Source organism: Cygnus olor, chromosome 5 (genome assembly GCF_009769625.2).
Source record: "Cygnus olor isolate bCygOlo1 chromosome 5, bCygOlo1.pri.v2, whole genome shotgun sequence".
Classification (NCBI taxonomy): domain Eukaryota; kingdom Metazoa; phylum Chordata; class Aves; order Anseriformes; family Anatidae; genus Cygnus; species Cygnus olor.
The window spans coordinates 36,661,393-36,679,038 of NC_049173.1; the positions used below are offsets into that span (position 1 = coordinate 36,661,393).

General features: G+C 44.6%; 2 protein-coding genes across 2 annotated transcripts; both read left to right on the forward strand.

Annotated features, from left to right (window-relative positions):
• The first annotated feature begins 312 nt into the window (after positions 1–312).
• Positions 313–7,027, forward strand: ADAM20 (ADAM metallopeptidase domain 20). Its single transcript, XM_040560354.1, has one exon. The coding sequence runs from the start codon at positions 3,121–3,123 to the stop codon at positions 5,290–5,292; it is 2,172 nt and encodes a 723-aa protein (XP_040416288.1). The 5' UTR covers positions 313–3,120; the 3' UTR covers positions 5,293–7,027.
• Positions 7,028–7,269: 242 nt separating this feature from the next.
• LOC121071737 (synaptojanin-2-binding protein-like) lies at positions 7,270–15,903 on the forward strand. The gene is made up of 4 exons (XM_040560364.1): positions 7,270–7,519; positions 11,737–11,873; positions 13,426–13,521; positions 14,395–15,903. Exons 1-4 carry the CDS (start codon positions 7,450–7,452, stop codon positions 14,533–14,535), a joined length of 444 nt encoding a protein of 147 aa, XP_040416298.1. The 5' UTR covers positions 7,270–7,449; the 3' UTR covers positions 14,536–15,903.
• Positions 15,904–17,646: the final 1,743 nt, after the last annotated feature.

Below are 17,646 nucleotides of genomic sequence, written 5' to 3' on the forward strand. Positions count from 1 at the left end.
ACTTTCTTTTGCATAAAGGAGATATTTGGTTGTACAATGGATCTATCATTTTTCTCTACTTTTAGGTAGTGTCTGTTGAAACTTTAAAGGGTCTTTTCTTGGTTTCAATTGGGTGGTTGCAGGAACTAAAAATGACCTAAAAGTCTAATATGAACATTCTCCTGAGAGCCTGAAGGTACATATAAATGTCTGCATACATATCCATATAAACAGATAGGCATACAAATGAGTGTACACACACATTTGCAAAAATCTGGCCACATTATATATAAGAGAGGGAGTCTTGCTATCTCAGTTCATTAAGTAAAGCTAATGGTATCTGAAATGTGACATAAATACTGTCCTTTCTGCTCTTCACCAAGTAAAGTGTGACCGGGTGATACATTTTGCTCATTCATTCCTCTTTGCCACCCTGCCTCCATACTTCATATTTTGGTAACCTTTTGACAGTCAAAAAAGTTACATGTCATTTGGACAGTCTGTACATGTTGTTTGCCAAAGACAACTGTAGTTGGAGCAAGGTTAGAGGGATATAGGCAATAAGAAGGACAAGACAAAGAGTAGATAAAGATATTAGCTTTATTTTGAGATGGGGCATTCCCTGTGAAGAAAATGAAGATATGTTATGCAAATAGGTTGTGGCTTCACTGAGCAGACAGATGGCTTCTGAACAAAGCTGATGTGACACATTTCTTAACTTTTTCCCCAATATTTTTAATGGTTGATAATCAGGCATTCAAGACAGTTTTTCGTGGAGAAAGTGGTGAATTTTTGATCATGTGTTGTTTTGGTCCTGTATTCATGCTTACTTGATGAGTGTTCTTCTGCAGCCTAATGTGGATCATGAATGGGTGAGTGGTGGAGACAGGTTTTGATGTGGTACTATTGACCTCAACAATCAGGAGGTTTCATTTCTTACTGCCAGGACAGTGGATTTCAATGTGTGGTCTGCAAGACTACTGGGTGTCTGTACCCTGTTCCTAAAGACCCAACAGCAGGTAAGTGAGAAAAGTAAACCTCTTGCTGAGATTGTTTCATAGTAGCTTGCACCTTCACTGAAACTTTTAGGGGACTACAAGATGGAAAAAAAAAGAAAACTGCAGAATACTAAGAAAGCCAGTTACACCTTCTCAGCAAATGTTTCTGCTCTTGAAGAAGCTATGGATTGATGCAATCTTTCTTCCATGCTCTCTACTATAAGGTCAGTCACTTTTTTTTTCTTCCAACCTGTTCATTATCATATAATGGGAATCTTTCTCACATTTACTGTTCACTTAATAAGAGTACAGAAGTGCAAGGTTCTGCTAATCTGAATGCAAATGTCATCGCTTTTTATGTGCTCTTGATGCCAAAGGGCTTGCTTTGGATGCTCAACACTGTGTCAAACTGTTGACTCATTCCTGCCCCCAAAATAACTTGCTTATGAGTTCAACAGTTGAACCCAGATACTTTCAAGTCCTAACTGTGTAGTTACGTGTACATTAAAAGAGAAAAAATGTAGTAAGTACCTTCTGGGGGAAGGACGTACATCTAGCACGTTGGGAGACTGATTTAATAGGGGCTGTCCTATAATTTAAGGAATGGTCACACAGCAGAAGTATGAATTTAAAAATAGCACTGCACACAGATTATGTAATAGGATTTTCCGTTACAGCTACTGTGATCTGAATTACGTTTATTTCAAGAGGCATAAGGTGACATAGTTCACAGCCCTGGAATGCAAACCCAGTGTGAAAAGTAGTGGACAATTATTCAACAGCTAACTGCACATAAAAGATTTCACAGAAAATAATTTCTATAGTTTTAGACGTAACTCTAATAAGAAAATTAATCTAAGGTTAATTTAGGCCATGAGTTTGTTTGCTTTTAGGTAAAGCAGTAATAAACAATTTCAAACAATGTACAATAATGGTTATCTATGGGTATCTAGAAAGATTCTGATAGAAGCAGACATCCTCCTGTTTTCATTCCTTTAATCCAGTGTTTTATTGCTGGGTGTGCACTACCAATGCTGGCCACACTCAAAATGAATGCCTGGAAATGTGTCTGGTGCTGAAAAGAAAGTTGTGAAGAGTTCCTAAAAGATAACAGCTGTTGGTACGTTGAATCCCAGCACCACGTGCCAAAGAGCGTGCATATCTGTGCTGTACATAACCTGCCTTACCACAGTCCAGGTCGCTGTCTTAGAGCTGTATCATGATGGAGCGGTTCCCTAACACTGAGATGGCAGCCAGGTGGTAGATGTACATGCAAGCAGCCTCTTCCCTGTGCTCAACAAGCAAAAACATCTGAAAAGGTCATGATGTAAGAAAACCACAGTTGCACTGCTGGCATTTGTAATTGAGGCACATTGCTGTACGTACATAGCAACTGGTAGGCTTTATGGGTTTATACCTGGAGCTATGAGTTTGCTTCTCTGCTATCAAACCTAGTGGAATCAGATTCATCCCTTGTTCTGTTTTTCATGTGTGTGTGGGTAGGTATGTCACTAGCTATAGTAAGGCTATGAAAAGGCACCAAGGAGTGTTATGTCCCGCTACCCAGCGTTTCTTTTATTTTTCCATTTGAGGCCCTAAGCTCTTTTCACACTCTGTTGAGTCGCAATTGACTGTTCCTGATCTTCACTCACAAATGATCTTTTAATAAAAAAGCGAACAAAGCCAAAGCCAACCTTTGAGCTATTTCAACAGATTTTTTCCCCTTGTGGTCTAACCAAATGATTTATTTGCTCTCTGCAGACATAAATGACTAGGAGTGTGAAACTCGGCTGGGTCTCCTCCTTATGCAGAGCTCTTACACCTGCACAGGAGAATTACCCATCCATTTGAAAATGAGGATTATAAAAAGCTGGGAGCGTGCCTGCGTTGGACTAATTCTATTTATTCCTCCACAAAAGCCTTCATACGTGCTGGCAGAGCAGCAGCCGGCTGTCTCGAGGCACACTCACAGCCCTCTGAGATGTACCCCAAGTGGTGGGGCGCCATTTCCTGATGCAGGAGGTGAAGGAGGCCGCCATGCTGCCGCTCTGCCTCAGTTCTTCACAGGGGGAGGGCAGGCGCTGAGGGGCAGTTGGGGACTTGGGGGTGGCATTCCAGGCTTGGGCCCCTCACAAAGTGGGGCATGGGACAGTGCCAGGCGGTGGCCATGGGGACACTGCAGGTGCTGGTGCTGCTGCTGGGCCTGGTGGGGTGCCCCACTGCCCGGGGGGGCGAGCCCGGGACGCTGCACATCACTGGCATGTGGGTGACGGTGCCGCGGCAGTTGAGCCCCCGCGCCGACACCAACCCCCTGACAGTCTCCTACTGGCTGGAGGTGGACGGGCGGCCGCGGATCCTGCGCCTGCGGCCCAGGAGGGGCCTGGTCTCCCGGCCCTTCACCTTGGTCACCTATGGCGAGGATGGGGCACGCTGGGAGGAGCACCCCTTCGTGCAGGACAACTGCTTCTACCAGGGAGAGGTACAGGGAAGCCCCGGCTCCCTGGTGGCCCTTGGCACCTGTGGCAGGGGCCTCCGTGGGGTGCTGTGGGTGGAAGGTGGCACCTACGAGATCGAGCCCATCCCTGACGATCCGTCTTTTCGGCATGTCCTCTACCGCATGGAGGCAGCTGACGACCCCATGGGCCCCACGTGTGGGCTGACCCCGGAGGAACTGCAGCACCAAAAGGCTTTGCTGCCATGGCTCCAGGCCCCCTTGGTGGAAGAGGAGTACATGCTGAAGGAATGGTGGACGCACATCAGGTATGCGAAGATAGTAGTGGTCGTGGACAACGTGCGGTTTGTGAGGTCGGGCAGGAATGAATCCGAAGTCTTGAGGCAAGTCATAGAAGTCATCAATATTGGGGACTCTCTGTATGAACAGCTTTCCGTTCAACTGTTCCTTGTGGGACTGGAGATCTGGACCAAAAGTAATTTTATAAACATTACTAACTCTGTAAACAAGGCACTTGGAGACTTTAACAAATGGCGAAAATCAGACCTGTATCCACGGATGCGCCACGATACCGCTCACTTATTTGCATATCAGAGCTTTGGAAAAAGCCTGGGGTTGGCATTTCTGGCGTCCATGTGTGATAGCCAGTGGTCAGCAGCAGTTGATTCCTTCACCAACAGGAAGTTGTCCTCGTTTATTATCACGTTTGTCCATGAGCTGGGCCATAATCTTGGGATGCGCCATGACGAACCGTTCTGCAAATGCAGGCGGAAGAAATGCATTATGTATGAAAGCGAAGTTGACACCGATGCGTTCAGTGACTGCAGTTACAAAAACTACTTTGACTTTCTTGGGAGTGGTGCTGGCTGCTTGCGTCAGCCACCGGCACCTGGCAGCTACTACACCTTGAAGCGTGAATACTGTGGGAATAAGATAGTAGAAAGCGGAGAGCAATGTGACTGTGGTTCACGGTCAAACTGCAGAAAGGATCCTTGCTGTCACCCTAACTGTACATTTACTGCAGGTTCCGTTTGTGCTTCTGGAAAATGTTGCAAGGGCTGTCAGGTCCGTCCAGCAGGAACACTGTGCAGAGCAAGTACTGGCGTCTGCGACCTGCCAGAGTACTGCAACGGGACTTCCCCGTGGTGTCAGCCAGACTTATATGTACAAGATGGAACCCCTTGCAAAGATGGTTCCTATTGCTATCGAGGAAAATGTTCTTCCCACAGTGAACAATGCAAGCATCTCTTTGGCAAACAAGCCAGGGTTGCTCCTTTAGATTGTTTCAAAGTGAATACTCTAGGTGACCGGTTTGGAAATTGTGGTATTCGTAACAATATTCATTTTATAAAATGCAGTGTTGAGAATATGTTATGTGGTAGGATACAGTGTGAAAACATACACAGGTTGCCTTTTTTGCAAAACCACATAACGGTAGTCCAAACCCCTGCTGAAGGTAAAAAGTGTTGGGGTCTTGACTACCACATAGGGATGGCTACATCTGACCTAGGGGCTGTGGAAGATGGCACGCCATGTGGTAGTGACATGCTTTGTATCAAAAGGACATGTACCAATATGTCCGTGCTGAACTACGACTGTAACATAACAAAGTGCCATAACAGAGGAGTGTGTAACAATCGTAAGAACTGTCACTGCAGGTATGGATGGGCTCCTCCAGATTGTGAGTGGGAAGGATTTGGAGGTAGCATTGACAGTGGACCTGCTCCATCCGAGGAGATTTTTCAGAGAGCAAAAATAGGAGTAACAGTATTTAGCTTTCTTTTTCTCTTTGTCCTTGGAGTTGCCCTTACCATATATTATAAACAGGAAATAGGGGAATGGCTTAGGAGGGAAAGAGTCTGATTCTATGGAAGAAGATAGTAGTTCTTTCAAAGTTGTAGCTGTGGATGCTCCTGGGAAAATCTCCAATTGCCCTTGAGCAGAGCCAGCTGATAACTCATCAAAGTAATTCAACACATTCTGAATAGTTATAATCTAATATAATTTTATTAAATACAGAGTAAATGTTATCTTTGTTTATTTTAAGTTAATAAATGCTGGCATTAAGGTATGCTAGTTTTTTGATTTGCACCTTGAGCTCTCAAAGTAGTTAGGCAAACAGTAGGTATAGATTTTATGCTCCATATCAACTGTTTACAAATGTAAACTTTTTAAAACAGGTGTAAATAAATGGTTTACTCTACTTTACTCCTTCATCTAATGCTTTCTTCAATTCAGGGAGAGGTGTTTGTGAACATCTTGCTTCTGTCAGTCAGTAATAGCCAAAGCGAAAAAAAAAATGCTCTTGCAGTTTCTTCATTGAAGATGCACCTGAAGCGTGCAGGCAGGCTAGAAATGGATATTCTGGTGAGATGCAGGTATATACCTGGCATAAAACGTTCCAGCTGTTTCCAGGGAGGAACCTTTCAGGAGGAAGGTAGACTGTAGGGAGTGGGTTCTTCGTTTTTTGAGACGGTAGAAAAGTATTATCCAGATCACGCCAGTAAATGTTACAGTTCTGAACCATCAGATATATGTCAAAAATACAGTGACACCAGACCTGACATTTCACAAGAACAAGTCTGTTTTTTCTGGACACTTCACAATACCTTGCCTGTAGGTTCTTCTAATAAGTGCTATGTATTTTATTGTTGCGAAAAAAGAAAAAAAAAGCTGTCTGTGAGACTGTGCAAATTAACTGAATTTCTAAAATACTTGAAACTATTCTGCAAGCCCCCCCCCCCCCCCAGAATTCCCGCAATATTTGATAGGTATTTTATCTAACTAGCTCAGGAGCTTTCTCTTGCTTTACTATGTGATTGCTTTGTAAGCAGTTACCGAATGTCATAGCTCTACAGCATGCTACACAGAAGCATATTTTCCATTTTTTAACAAGATATAAAAATTGTCAAATTTATGAAAAAGCATGGAAAAAGGATCTGAAAATACCAATCAATGATTTTATTATTGTTATTATTATGTATATTATAGCAATGTCTAGATTTTTCCACCAGATCAGCATAAAGAGGAATCTGTAGTCCAGATTTACAGTGAGAATTTTATTCTGAAGGACTGGCATTTTTGGATTAAGGGCTATAATGCACTTGTCTGCTACCAGAATGATTATATGTATTTGGAAAGCAAACCCCATATTTTTAGCAAATGTTCTGTAAAGGCAGGATAAGTAACACAATACTCGCAACATTTGGGAAGAAAGATGTGGCTACTCTACAAATAACAATGGAGAACTCTTGCAGGCTCCCAGGTGCGACACACGCTTTTTGAATATGCATTTTCCTACACATTTTTAAACAATTGTGCTTCTCATCCAAAAAGGCCTGGTTACATTATGGTTGGATGTGAAATACAAAGATGTGATTCAGAGCTTGTTGTGGCTCTTTGTCTAAAGCAAAGGGGTCCTTAAATTGTTATCTGTATTTGCCTGGTGACCTGAGGTAATGCATTGTTTGTCCAGCATGCTACGTCTTATCTTGGTACAACATGGATGGTTTGGGGTAGATGAAGAAAACTTAGTCCCTGCATTTATGCCAAGAGGTGAGATAACTGCACTTTGACTAGCCCACTGTTTTATTCCTTACAATCAGACCCCTTTCTTTTTTATTGTTATTATTATTATTTTTGTTTTGTTTTGTTTTGTTTTCCCGGAGAACTAACAAGCATAATTCAGGTGCAAGATGCAAGGTGGATGTGACAAACGAGGGGCTGGGGATCAGGTGAGAGAAGTAACGCAAGCGCTGAGGGCTGGCTGTGCGCTACTCGGAGCCCCGGCTGACTCTTTTAATTTCACTTTTTGAATCCGAAAGCATCAGTGGCAGAGGTCTGGGGGCGCCGGCCCGACGCCGTGCCGCTGCTGCCTTCCAGCACAGCACCAAGGGCGTGCTCGAGCGCCTTTCCCCGGCGGAAAAACTACAACTCCCAGCGCTCCGCGGCGCGGCCCCGCGGCGGCCGAGGAAACGAAAGCGGCCGCCCCGGGAGCCGTCTTCACCTTGGGGCTGCAGCATGAACGGCAGCGTGGCGGGCGGCGGCGGCCTTACCGAGGAGGTGATCAGGCTCACCCGGAGACCCTCGGGTACGGCCGGGGCGGCGGCCGCCCCTCGCCGGGCCCCGGCCCCTCCCGGGCCGGGGCAGCCGCGCCGAGGCCTGCGCTGCCCGGCGGGGAGCGGGGAGCGGGCGGGCAGGGGGGGCAGCGGCGAGGTGGGGACCCGGCCCCGGGTTTTGCTTTTGTCGTCGGGAGGTGGCGAGGAAGCCCCGGGGTGCCCGGAGGGAGCAGCCCCGCAGCCGGGACCCGTCTCCCGAGTGACGCCGGCGGGCGGGTGGGCGATGCTTCGGCTGCTGGCGCTGCCGCGGCGAGTGCTCTGCTCCGGGAAGACGCTGCGGGCTGTGTAAGCGAGAGGTAACTCCGCCAGACTTTGTCTTCTGCCATAACAGCGCTCTGAGGTGCCGGCTGCTGGCGGTCTCCCCCCGGGAAACGGCTCAAAACGGGTTTTGGGGAAGCCCGGAGCTCTTGCTGCTGTCTCCTGCCTCGCTCCTGTTGCTTTGGAGTGAAGCGGCAGGTGTGCGGCGCTCCGGTGTTGTTGGACACCCAAAACTGGGGGCGTTTCTGAAAGTTTTAGTCGAAGTGACAGTACACATACGGCCAGCTTTGCACTAGATGCTCAGCGAGGAGTCAGAGGGGGCTTCTGGGTGTCAAATGGAAGCGGTGCTGACTGAAGGGAAGGGGAGCAGGGGCGTCTGCGGGGCTTTGTTTTCTTCCATCACAGCAGTGTCCACTCTGATGGCAGCGACCAGGCCTTCAGACCCAAGTTGGCTGAGGTACTTCTGTAGGATTTATGCTGTGATTACAATAGCACTGTCAGAGTTGCAGCAAGTTAGCAACACACACACAGATCTGAAGGAAAATCCTGGATCTGAAGAGCTGCAAGGTCTGGGGAAGTTTTGAAGCCAGAGCTGCGCTTTGATGTGTGAGGCCTTTTCGTTAATTAAAACAGAGGCGAATGAGACCAGCCCTCCCCTCTGCACAGCTGCTGCGTGTGGCCGCGGGCTGGCTTTGCCTCCCCGCGCCTTGCTGTGAGCTCCGTGGCGGTGAGCACTGCTGGGCTGACAGCCATGGCAGCACGCATCCCCTGGCTGTTCCCGGGGAGGCCGTGCAGATGACACGGTTTTGGCAGGTTCCTCCGTCCTCATCCTTCTCTTCTGCCTCCATGAGCGCGTGGTTGACCAGCGAAGGCAGTGGTTTTGTATGTGCAGGTGGCTAGGCTAGCATCGTGGGCCTTCAGCAAGCAGTCTGGCCGCCTGCTTTGGGCAAGGTGCGACATCGCGTTTCTCTGCTGCTTCTGATCTCTGGGCAGTGATTTGCAGGATCAGTCCTGGCCCCGACGCCAGGTGAGCCTGCAGACCATCGCAGGCAGGCACCTCTCTGCCTCGCGGCCACAGGAAGCCTGCACGGCCATGTTTTGAGCCTCAGCTGATGGAACCGTGCTTGTCGGCAGAAATTATTTGTAAGATGAAGCCTGTTTTGGCTCCAAGCTCTTTCCGTATGTTTGGGAACACCTCGACCTGAAATCTTGAGGGGGAGGAAGGAGGCGTTGAAGGGCAGAGTTGGGAGGTCTTCACCATGGCTACTGGAATTTAAAGCTGATTCCTGAGAGTGGCGTCTATCCGGCCATTAAGATGGGCTGGCTGTTTTCTGCTGTTAGGCTTCCAGCTACAGCAGTTGATTTGAAGGGCCTACAGCCCTTATGATCTCTAATGACTTATTGCTATATTATTATTCATTTCAGTTGAAGGAACAAACTGCTGTTCCCTGTGAATCTGAGTGCAATCCCAACTCTAATGTGAATTGTGGCTGCACAACTTTCTAAAATAGGATTGATGCCAAACATTTCCGGCAGAAGTTTGCTGAGGGTGTGATTGTTTTTAAGTAGCAGAACTGTTTGTGTAAGTCTCTTGTCTTTTTCAAATTCCCTTCTAATTTATTAGGCTGAAATTAGGCAGAAAAATGTGGTTGTATGAAAAACTAAATAACCTTGTAGATTCAATTTGGGGTTTGTATTATTCAGTATCTCTTTTGCTAATTCTGTAAATCCTGATTTTTTTTGAAAGTTCTTAGAGGGACTTTTTATGTTTCAGGTGGGTAAAGGAGGCGAGGCGCGGGAGGGCCAGAAGTTAGACCTGCGCATGCTTTTACAGCTCTCTCCTTGCACTTCTGTCCCCTGTGGACAAGGGACTTAATGCCCTGTGCTCTCTTCTTCCCCTTCATCTCTGTCTCCTGGTTATGCTCTGTCCCTTACTGCGGCTCTATGAGCTGGAGGGAGGAGAATAGCAGAAGAGTTGAAGGAATGATGGGGAAGATATTTTTAGCCAGACTGGAAGCTTAAGTGCTGGAAAGGAAAGACAGGGTGAAAAAGCCCAGCGGCAAGTCCTGCAGGTACTTAACTCAGTCTAGCGTGAGCTCCTGCCTCGCAAAGATCTGTTCCTGCTTCACAGGGCTTCTGCTGATGATAACTTTAGGTTATTTTTCTAATCATAGGTGAAAACTTGCAAAATGTATACTTGTTCATCTTATATTGTGTTTATATACATATGTATATACACACAAAAACTGAGAGACAGTCAATGTACTCTGAAACTTGGATTCCTTCTTTCTGGCTTTGTAATAAATATTGATTAAAACTAATTTTCTGTAGTATTGCTTCCCCTGAAGGTTTATGGCAAATCATTTTTAGGCTTGTGGATGTTTTGAATTTTTTTAATTCCTGTCAAAGGTGGGTTATTGTGCACAAGCGTTCCTTGGAATAGGTATTAGTCCAGCTGAAAAGTCAGCATTTCTTCAGTCTGCTGCTCCTCCCATCTTCTTCCTCATTAATCTGAAGCTGCCAGGAAGGGGAGGGGAGGGAAGAGAATAGGAGAGGAGAGGAGAGGAGAGGAGAGGAAAAAAAAATACGTCAGGTGTGGCAAGAATGCTGTTAATATTTCTCCACTTCCCAACTGTAGATGCACACTTAAAATACCATGACTCATCTCCTATATCCTTTGGTCCCCAGTAATAATTAAAAATGCTGCTTCCCAGCAGGCACAAGGTGTTTATACTCTTTCCTTTGCAGCTCTGCTTCCCAGAGTTTCTAGTCCCAACTTTGTGAGAGTGAGGGAGAGAGAGAGGAAAAATAAATCAGCCTGGCTGACAATAGGTTTTGTGTGACTGGTATATGTCAATTATTTTCTCTCTGTCGATTTACTTTATTTATATACCTGATTTTTTTTTTCTTGACTTTTCTTTCTTTTTTTTTCACTGCCAGCCTCTTCTTGGGGAATCTTTCCCATCCCGTATTACTGACAGGGAAGCTTAGCGGCATGTGCAGTGCGCAACGTGCTCTTGTAACCTGTGGTTTTCCAGAGTTTGCATTCAGATTGTTCTTCCGGATTTTGATGGAACCACAAGTATCAATCTTTAACTGTGCTTTAATCCAGCTGCTGGTTCCAGCTAGAGGTCTGTAATCAAGGGTTACTTTAAAGAACAATACAAAACATAACAAAAATGTGGACATCAGTTCTGTTTAATGCATATGTATTTCTTTTTGTTTTGCATGAAATCCAGGAACTTTGTCTTTGTTTTCTGTCATGTTTTGAATTCCTGAAAGAGAACAAAGTGCATAAAATTTGAACTAGCTGTGTCCGACTGATCTTACTTTACTCTTGGAGGCAAAGGTTGCCAGTTCCAGCTCCTCACGGGTAGACACGGAGCCTCCGGAGCACTAGGTGGCCCTGAGCTCCTCTTGCCTGTTTCCTCACCTCTAGACAGGGCCTAATGCTCCTTGCCTTTCCTAGCTGTGATTCTTAGCTCATGAAACTTGTGAGGCACGATTCCTTTTTTCTCAAAGGTAATGGTTTACCGTAGCCTCCTGTGAAATGCAGAGTGCTTTCATTTACTTTCATCCTGTGCTGAAGAGGCGTATTCCTGCTGTGGATTGTGTTGGCATCTTAGAAATGATGGCATGCTTCTCAGTACTTCCGAACACTCACCTAAAAACAGCTCCCAGAAGCTTTATGGAGTGAAGCATCTGCCCCCTCAGGCACTCAGGGTCTCTCCTCTGCTTTAAAGACTAGTTCCCTGAGAAATTTTATTTTTTAGGCAGTGATGGTTGGGAAGGGTGATGCAGATTTGTGTGCTGTGAGCTTCAGCATGGTGGAGCAAACAGGAGAGCATGGGAGGGTGCAGTCCCCAACAGCAGCACGAATGTTTGAAGCTCTGAGCATTTTCTCATCAACTTTCTCTTTGGCTTACCTTAGGGCTTGGCTTCAACATTGTTGGTGGGACAGATCAGCAGTACGTTTCCAATGACAGCAGCATCTATGTCAGCCGGATCAAAAAGGATGGGGCAGCTTACCTTGATGGCCGATTACAAGAAGGAGATAAAATTTTAGCGGTAAGCCCTTTCTTCTGTCACCCCGTGCGATCTTGAAGTGCTCTGTTCAGTGATGCGATATGAGATGCAGGTTTGCCATCAGAGTGCACAGAGAAGGATGTGATGAATGCAATTACTTGATGCTGAGCTATGGAGGAGCTCTCTTGGGAATTTGGGGAGAGCTTTGAGCACCAGGGAGATGAGTGCCTCTGCTCATGGGCCCATCTCTTCTGCCTTCTTGATTTGTTCTCAGAAGTGCTTCTTGGTGCAGCACTTGCATTTCCTCCGTGACTTGCCTCCCTGAGGTTTTCAAATTCATCAGGCCTTCTCTTGCTCACAGTGGATCATCATTTACCCACATGTAAATACAGGAATTGATCTTCCACCTCCAAGCTTCCCTTTTTTGACTGGTAGTGATTACTGATCCTTCTGCTCAGGAGGATTTTTAGGCCGTAACACTTCTGGTCCATAAAACTCTTCATTGCAACTCATCAGGAATAATACAGACTGCTTCTCCTTTTAGAAAAAATGTTTTAAAGTGACTGAGATTCAGTTCCCCTGGTTTTTCAGACTTTTGACAGTCATACAAGACAAGATGCTTTAACAAGGGATGAGTGAAGAAGTAGCCTCTCCTGGTGTGATACATGCCACTTTAATATTCTTTAATTTTATTTAATACTTGCTTATTACATTCCACGTGTAATCTTTTTAGCCTCTATAAATAAATCGAGGGCCTTATACTATCTAAAGCCTATTACTGGGTAAAATTATATTAAATTCAACTGCCGAATATTATACTATCTTTTCTTGACAGTTTAATATTTACATACATGTGTTCAGGAAGTCTGAGTGTCACAAGACAGGAGGAACTGGATATGATCTCAGGGGATACAATTAGGGGTAATGGTGATGAAACAGTAAGAAAAATTAGGTTGAGTATCGTTAGTTAGTGAATGAAATCAAGGAGGCCATAAAACCTCCTGCCATGAGAAATTATTATTTGAAATGAAGAAAAATTCTAGCACTTCAAAGTGGATGCAAATATGCATGTAAGTCTTTTTTATTTTTTTAACATCAATATGCTTTTAAATTTATGTTTACAACGCTCTTTCAAAGAGAAGGAAGATTTCAAAGGTACGCCAATAGAGGATACAGTGTGGGAAATATACTCATTTAACTGTAATAATAATATTGCCATAGCTGCTCCTTTATTTTCATTAGCTGTCACAGTTACACCTTTGATTTGTTTCCAGTAAGGCATCAACATAAAAAGCTGCTGTTGACACAACTGTCTTCTTACAGTCTGTTTTTGCTCCTAGGTAGTGTTTTTTTTTCAATACCTCTGTTTTTTGATTTGAAGTTTCTCCTGTTACCTCTCAACATAAAAACTCATCTATAATATGAATGGATGGATATGGATGTTGCTAACCGTGGTGTCATGCCCCAAGGCAGAATTTTATTAAAGAGATTTTTATCTCCTATCCTTCCTATATTAGCCTGCATCACTGAAAATTTGCTTTTGCCCTTCAGCAACTGGTTCTCCTTTTCCTTTTTTTTTTTTTTTTTTTGCTAGATCAATGGCAGAGACTTGAAGGATTTGCGGCATATGGATGCTGTGGAACTGTTCAGAAATGCAGGCTATGATGTGTCTCTGAAAATTCAGCGCAGGGTACGTTTAACCTGTTTCTTAGGGTTATTCCTGGCTCAGTTTAGACTGGTTTCCATGATTGATAGCTCTCTATTTTATGAGGCGGAAAAAATACAATGTCCAGGTGCTCAGTGTAAATTATGTATGTAAAGAATTTGAACAATGGCCTCTTCTAGTTGATGACGGCTGTGTTCATGCCTTGCATTACTTGGTTATAAGAGTACCAGTGAGTTGGTGAGGTTGGAGGAGTCCCTGGGTCTTTGTTTGCTGGAGTGTAGTGTGTTTTCTCACTGATCTCCTCTCTCAGAGGCAGAGGTTTGTCTGCAAAGGCAAAATCTCAAGTTCTCCAGTTTTCTTTCAGATGCCAAAATCTTCCTAGAGTCAAAACTCCCCTGTTGCATCAGAGGTCATCACTCCCGTTAGTGCTGAGATGTGTATGTAGCCCAGCAAAAAGGAACATTTGCTGCTGCAGTTTAAATATCTTGGCACTGTTTGGTATACAGAAAGAGAGGAATCCGTAATCCCCTGTTGTAAGTTCAACATCCCTGGCTAGCACTGAAGTTGACAAAGGAAATGCTGATCAGCCTGGAGCATGCTGGTCGAGAGAGGTGGGCTGAGGCCCCTTTTCTACTCCGTTAATAAAGGAGTAATTAATAAAATTAATAAATTAATAAAATTCTGGACCTTTGTACAGGGCAGGTGAGAAAAACAGGGAATTACTGACGTCCCTGTAGTGAAGCTCAGTCTACCCAAAGCTGTTCAGCCCCTCCTGTGGGTGAGTGCTCAGGGAGCTGGGGGAACCATCTTGCATGTCCTTACAGAACCGCCTGGTCCTGACACACAGCCGGGGCTGCAGTGGGCTCTCTGACGCAAATACTTTTTTCTTCCTTGTAGTTGCAGCCACAGAATGGCCCCGTGGGTCATCGAGGTGATGGAGACTCAGGTGGGCTTCCTCTAGCAGCCGTTCTGGTGCCAGGCCTGGCGCTCGCTGCGGCAGCAGTCTGGATCTTGCTGAGGTATCGACAGCGGATGTGAAGAGTTCACGCTTTGGATATCACTGCGTATTTTACACAGCTATGATGTAATTTAAAGATAGAGAATTAACGATCTTATCACAGACTGATGCCAAAAAGGATCATTGTCTATCATAAAGCTGCTGCTGGTGTTCTTTATATACTGATTTTGTTGCAGGGTGGATGGAAGCAGAGACGAACAGGGAAAGGGAGATGGCTGTGTTCACGTATAGAGTGGGATGGCTGGTGTTTTGTTTTTTTTTTAAACTAGTATGAGAAGTTTTTAGCCATCCCCCTCTTTTTTGCACCATGAACTTTCAAACATGCTCATCTATTCCATGTTTTAAGATGTGACTCTTTATAAAGAGGTTAGGGGGGTGGGTTGGGTGGTTTTAAATCACAAACTTTTACTAAAGGCTTTGCCTTGTTCCCACTGAATTTTTCTTGAAAGTAATGATCCCTACCTAAACCACGAATAAAGAGAAGCAATGAAGAGGGTATATTATTTTTCTTTGTTGATTTTTTTTTGGTTGTACTAAATAAATGCCTTAAGAACAATGTATAAAGTCTAATCTGTGGTTTCACAGGTAAAATCATCACTGTAGCTGCTGATTTAACACTACTATGCAGTATTGGTGAGGTATCCTACCAATTCTAGAAAGGTAGAAGATAGCCCGCTGCTAGAAGAAGACTCTGATTGTCAGAATGGCTGCTCATTCTTGAGTAAGAGTTATAAGAGGATGATTTCCACGAAATGCCAGCATAGCAGAGAGAAATGGGCAGACAACTGCATCACAGGGATAAGTAATGGCAAGAGATTTGGTCACGCTGAAGCTGCAGAAGAGTCTTTAAAGTAGTAATGAAGCACTAGCCCTTCCATCCATCAAGCTGGGTGAAGTCTGGATCTTTCAGGTGAAAGGTCTCTGTTATGGGCTGTTTTTTGTGGGGGAAATATTTTAGAAAGTCTTCTGTAGCTAACTTGCTTTCTGCAGTCAAAAAATCTTATGATGATTAAGAGAGGGAAAGCTGAGAGCACTCTGGGATTGTCCTGGCTATTGCTTGTTTGTGAAGACTGATGTGATGTTCAGGAGATAGGCTGGCAGGCATTAAGGCAGGGTAGGGTTTAGAGAATGCATGGTCTGAAGGGGCAGATCCTTACTCTGGAAGGCGTGTTGCTGGATTTATGTGCAGGGCCTCATCTACTCACTGTGATTTGAATGGCTTCAAATACCCCAGCTGACCCGAACTCTGTGGGGTAAGACCTGTTTCTCTTGTCTCCAAGAAAGAATGTATTTTTTGTTGTTGTTGTAAAAGAAAAGCACATTGCATGGTCTGGTCTGTAAGATGCCAAAAAAAAAAATCACATATGCAATATATGTATTCAAACAAAGAAAATCTGGTGTCTCAGTGCTTTACTTTTCTCTGTTCTTTGTTATTTTAGCAGGACATTGTTGATGCATATGAAGTTGTGTGTTTGCTCAGGGCTGTATTCCTGCCATCCGCAGGAGATAGAAGTGTTAGGCTGTTACACATGGTGTTCGTAAATCACAGAGTTTCAGAGCACTCAGGCCACCTGAAATCTTGCTTTGGCTTATCAGCTGCTCTAGTGTAAAGAGAGGAGAAAACAGGAGGAACTTCAGGGACAGACTTGAGGTTTGGTGATCATATTTTGGCATTGGATGGCCTGTGCAGATGCGTGCAGTGACTTGCTTTGGCCTGCAAACCAGCTACGTCTGATCGTGTAAGGGCGGCTGTTCAGGCTGAATTTTGCAGGTGCAGCATGAAGCAGCTCGCTTGTCTGTGGCCTGCTCTGAACCTTTGGCTGGGGTGTACATGTAGAGCATGCACCTGTAGTAAGGTGGATGACTACAGCTTGATGCTGCTGTGTTACAGCCATCAGAATAAAGATACAGCAAGAAAAGGTCTGTCTGGGACAAATCGTCTCTCGTTAGCCCTTGACTGAATCTAGGTTCTCTGCAAGAGTGGAGTGTGTGGAACAGGCTAGGGAGGATGAGGAATTATAGAAAGGGGTGGTTATTTTTACTCTTTTCCCATTGAAGTAAGCAGAGAAAACATTTTTTTTTCAGCTTTGGGATTTTGATGCTGTTCAGGCATGATTGCCATCTGTTTTGCAGGTAGTTTATTAAATGATGGGGGGAGGATTATATCCAATGCCCAGACACTTCATTTGGCTTACTGAGCAGGAAAAGGCCTTTGTGGTGCATGCTATTCCTTTGGATTTCTTTTTCACGGTTATTTGAATAACTTTAATACCATGGCATTAACTTGGTGACTTTTCAGGAAATCAACATAGTTGTTCTTATGCAGAATTTAAACCAACCAGTGTAACCCTCAGGAGGTTACAACCCCACGCACTCCTGTGAGCTGTGGGTTGCATTTCTTTCTCTTAGCAGCTGGGCTGAGTTACCTAAACTTTCTCTGTTTTCCAAAGTCATCTCCTCCACTCAGTTTCTGTAGCATTGAGTTGTATCTTTAGCGTGAACACTGTATATGAATCTTCTGTCATTATCAAAAAAGTGAATTAAAAAAAAAAGGTAATGAGGACAGTGTGTACATGTAAATACTTAGAGAGAATTTTAGCTTTTGTTACAAGATAATCCTGTGGGTTTGGGGAAAAAAAAAAGTTGAAGTCTTGAAGCCAAACATATAAGCATCCTAACTGTATAATTTGTAAGGTTTCTTTTAAGAACTCATTTGCCGTTAGTGCTTACGACAGCTGAAACTCCTAAATCCCCATGTTTCCCTCTCATTCTCATCCATTCCCGCAACTTATTGTGAACTTATTGACCTGCTGAGGCCTGCATTTTCATATCCACAGTTTAAAGACAAATCCATCTAACTTGACTTCCTGTATGTTCCAGGCATTTCTGTCTCAGCAAGTTTCCTGAACTGTACGTGCTAAGAAGGTGTGTTTGATTTAGGTGTAACAGTGAGAAAGAGTAGCCAGACGTGATTTGAAGATAGGGAGATGCACAACTTCTGGCACTTTTTAATTAAAATAAACTAAAAGGAAGTGTGTGGGAGGGAAAGGTGCCTTAGTTTCAGTTTGCCTTTAGGTTCCAGCAACTGGTTTGTTAGGTTGGTCTGTGCTAGATTAAAGAGGCCTCTAACA

Bases quoted from the DNA above. Each gene is read 5' to 3' on its own strand.
- LOC121071737 (XM_040560364.1), top strand. From the start codon at position 7,450: ATGAACGGCAGCGTGGCGGGCGGCGGCGGCCTTACCGAGGAGGTGATC. The intron at 7,520-11,736 runs GTACGGCCGGGG...GGCTTACCTTAG, and splicing joins GCTCACCCGGAGACCCTCGG to GGCTTGGCTTCAACATTGTT. The intron at 13,522-14,394 runs GTACGTTTAACC...TCTTCCTTGTAG, and splicing joins CTCTGAAAATTCAGCGCAGG to TTGCAGCCACAGAATGGCCC.
- ADAM20 (XM_040560354.1), top strand. From the start codon at position 3,121: ATGGGACAGTGCCAGGCGGTGGCCATGGGGACACTGCAGGTGCTGGTG.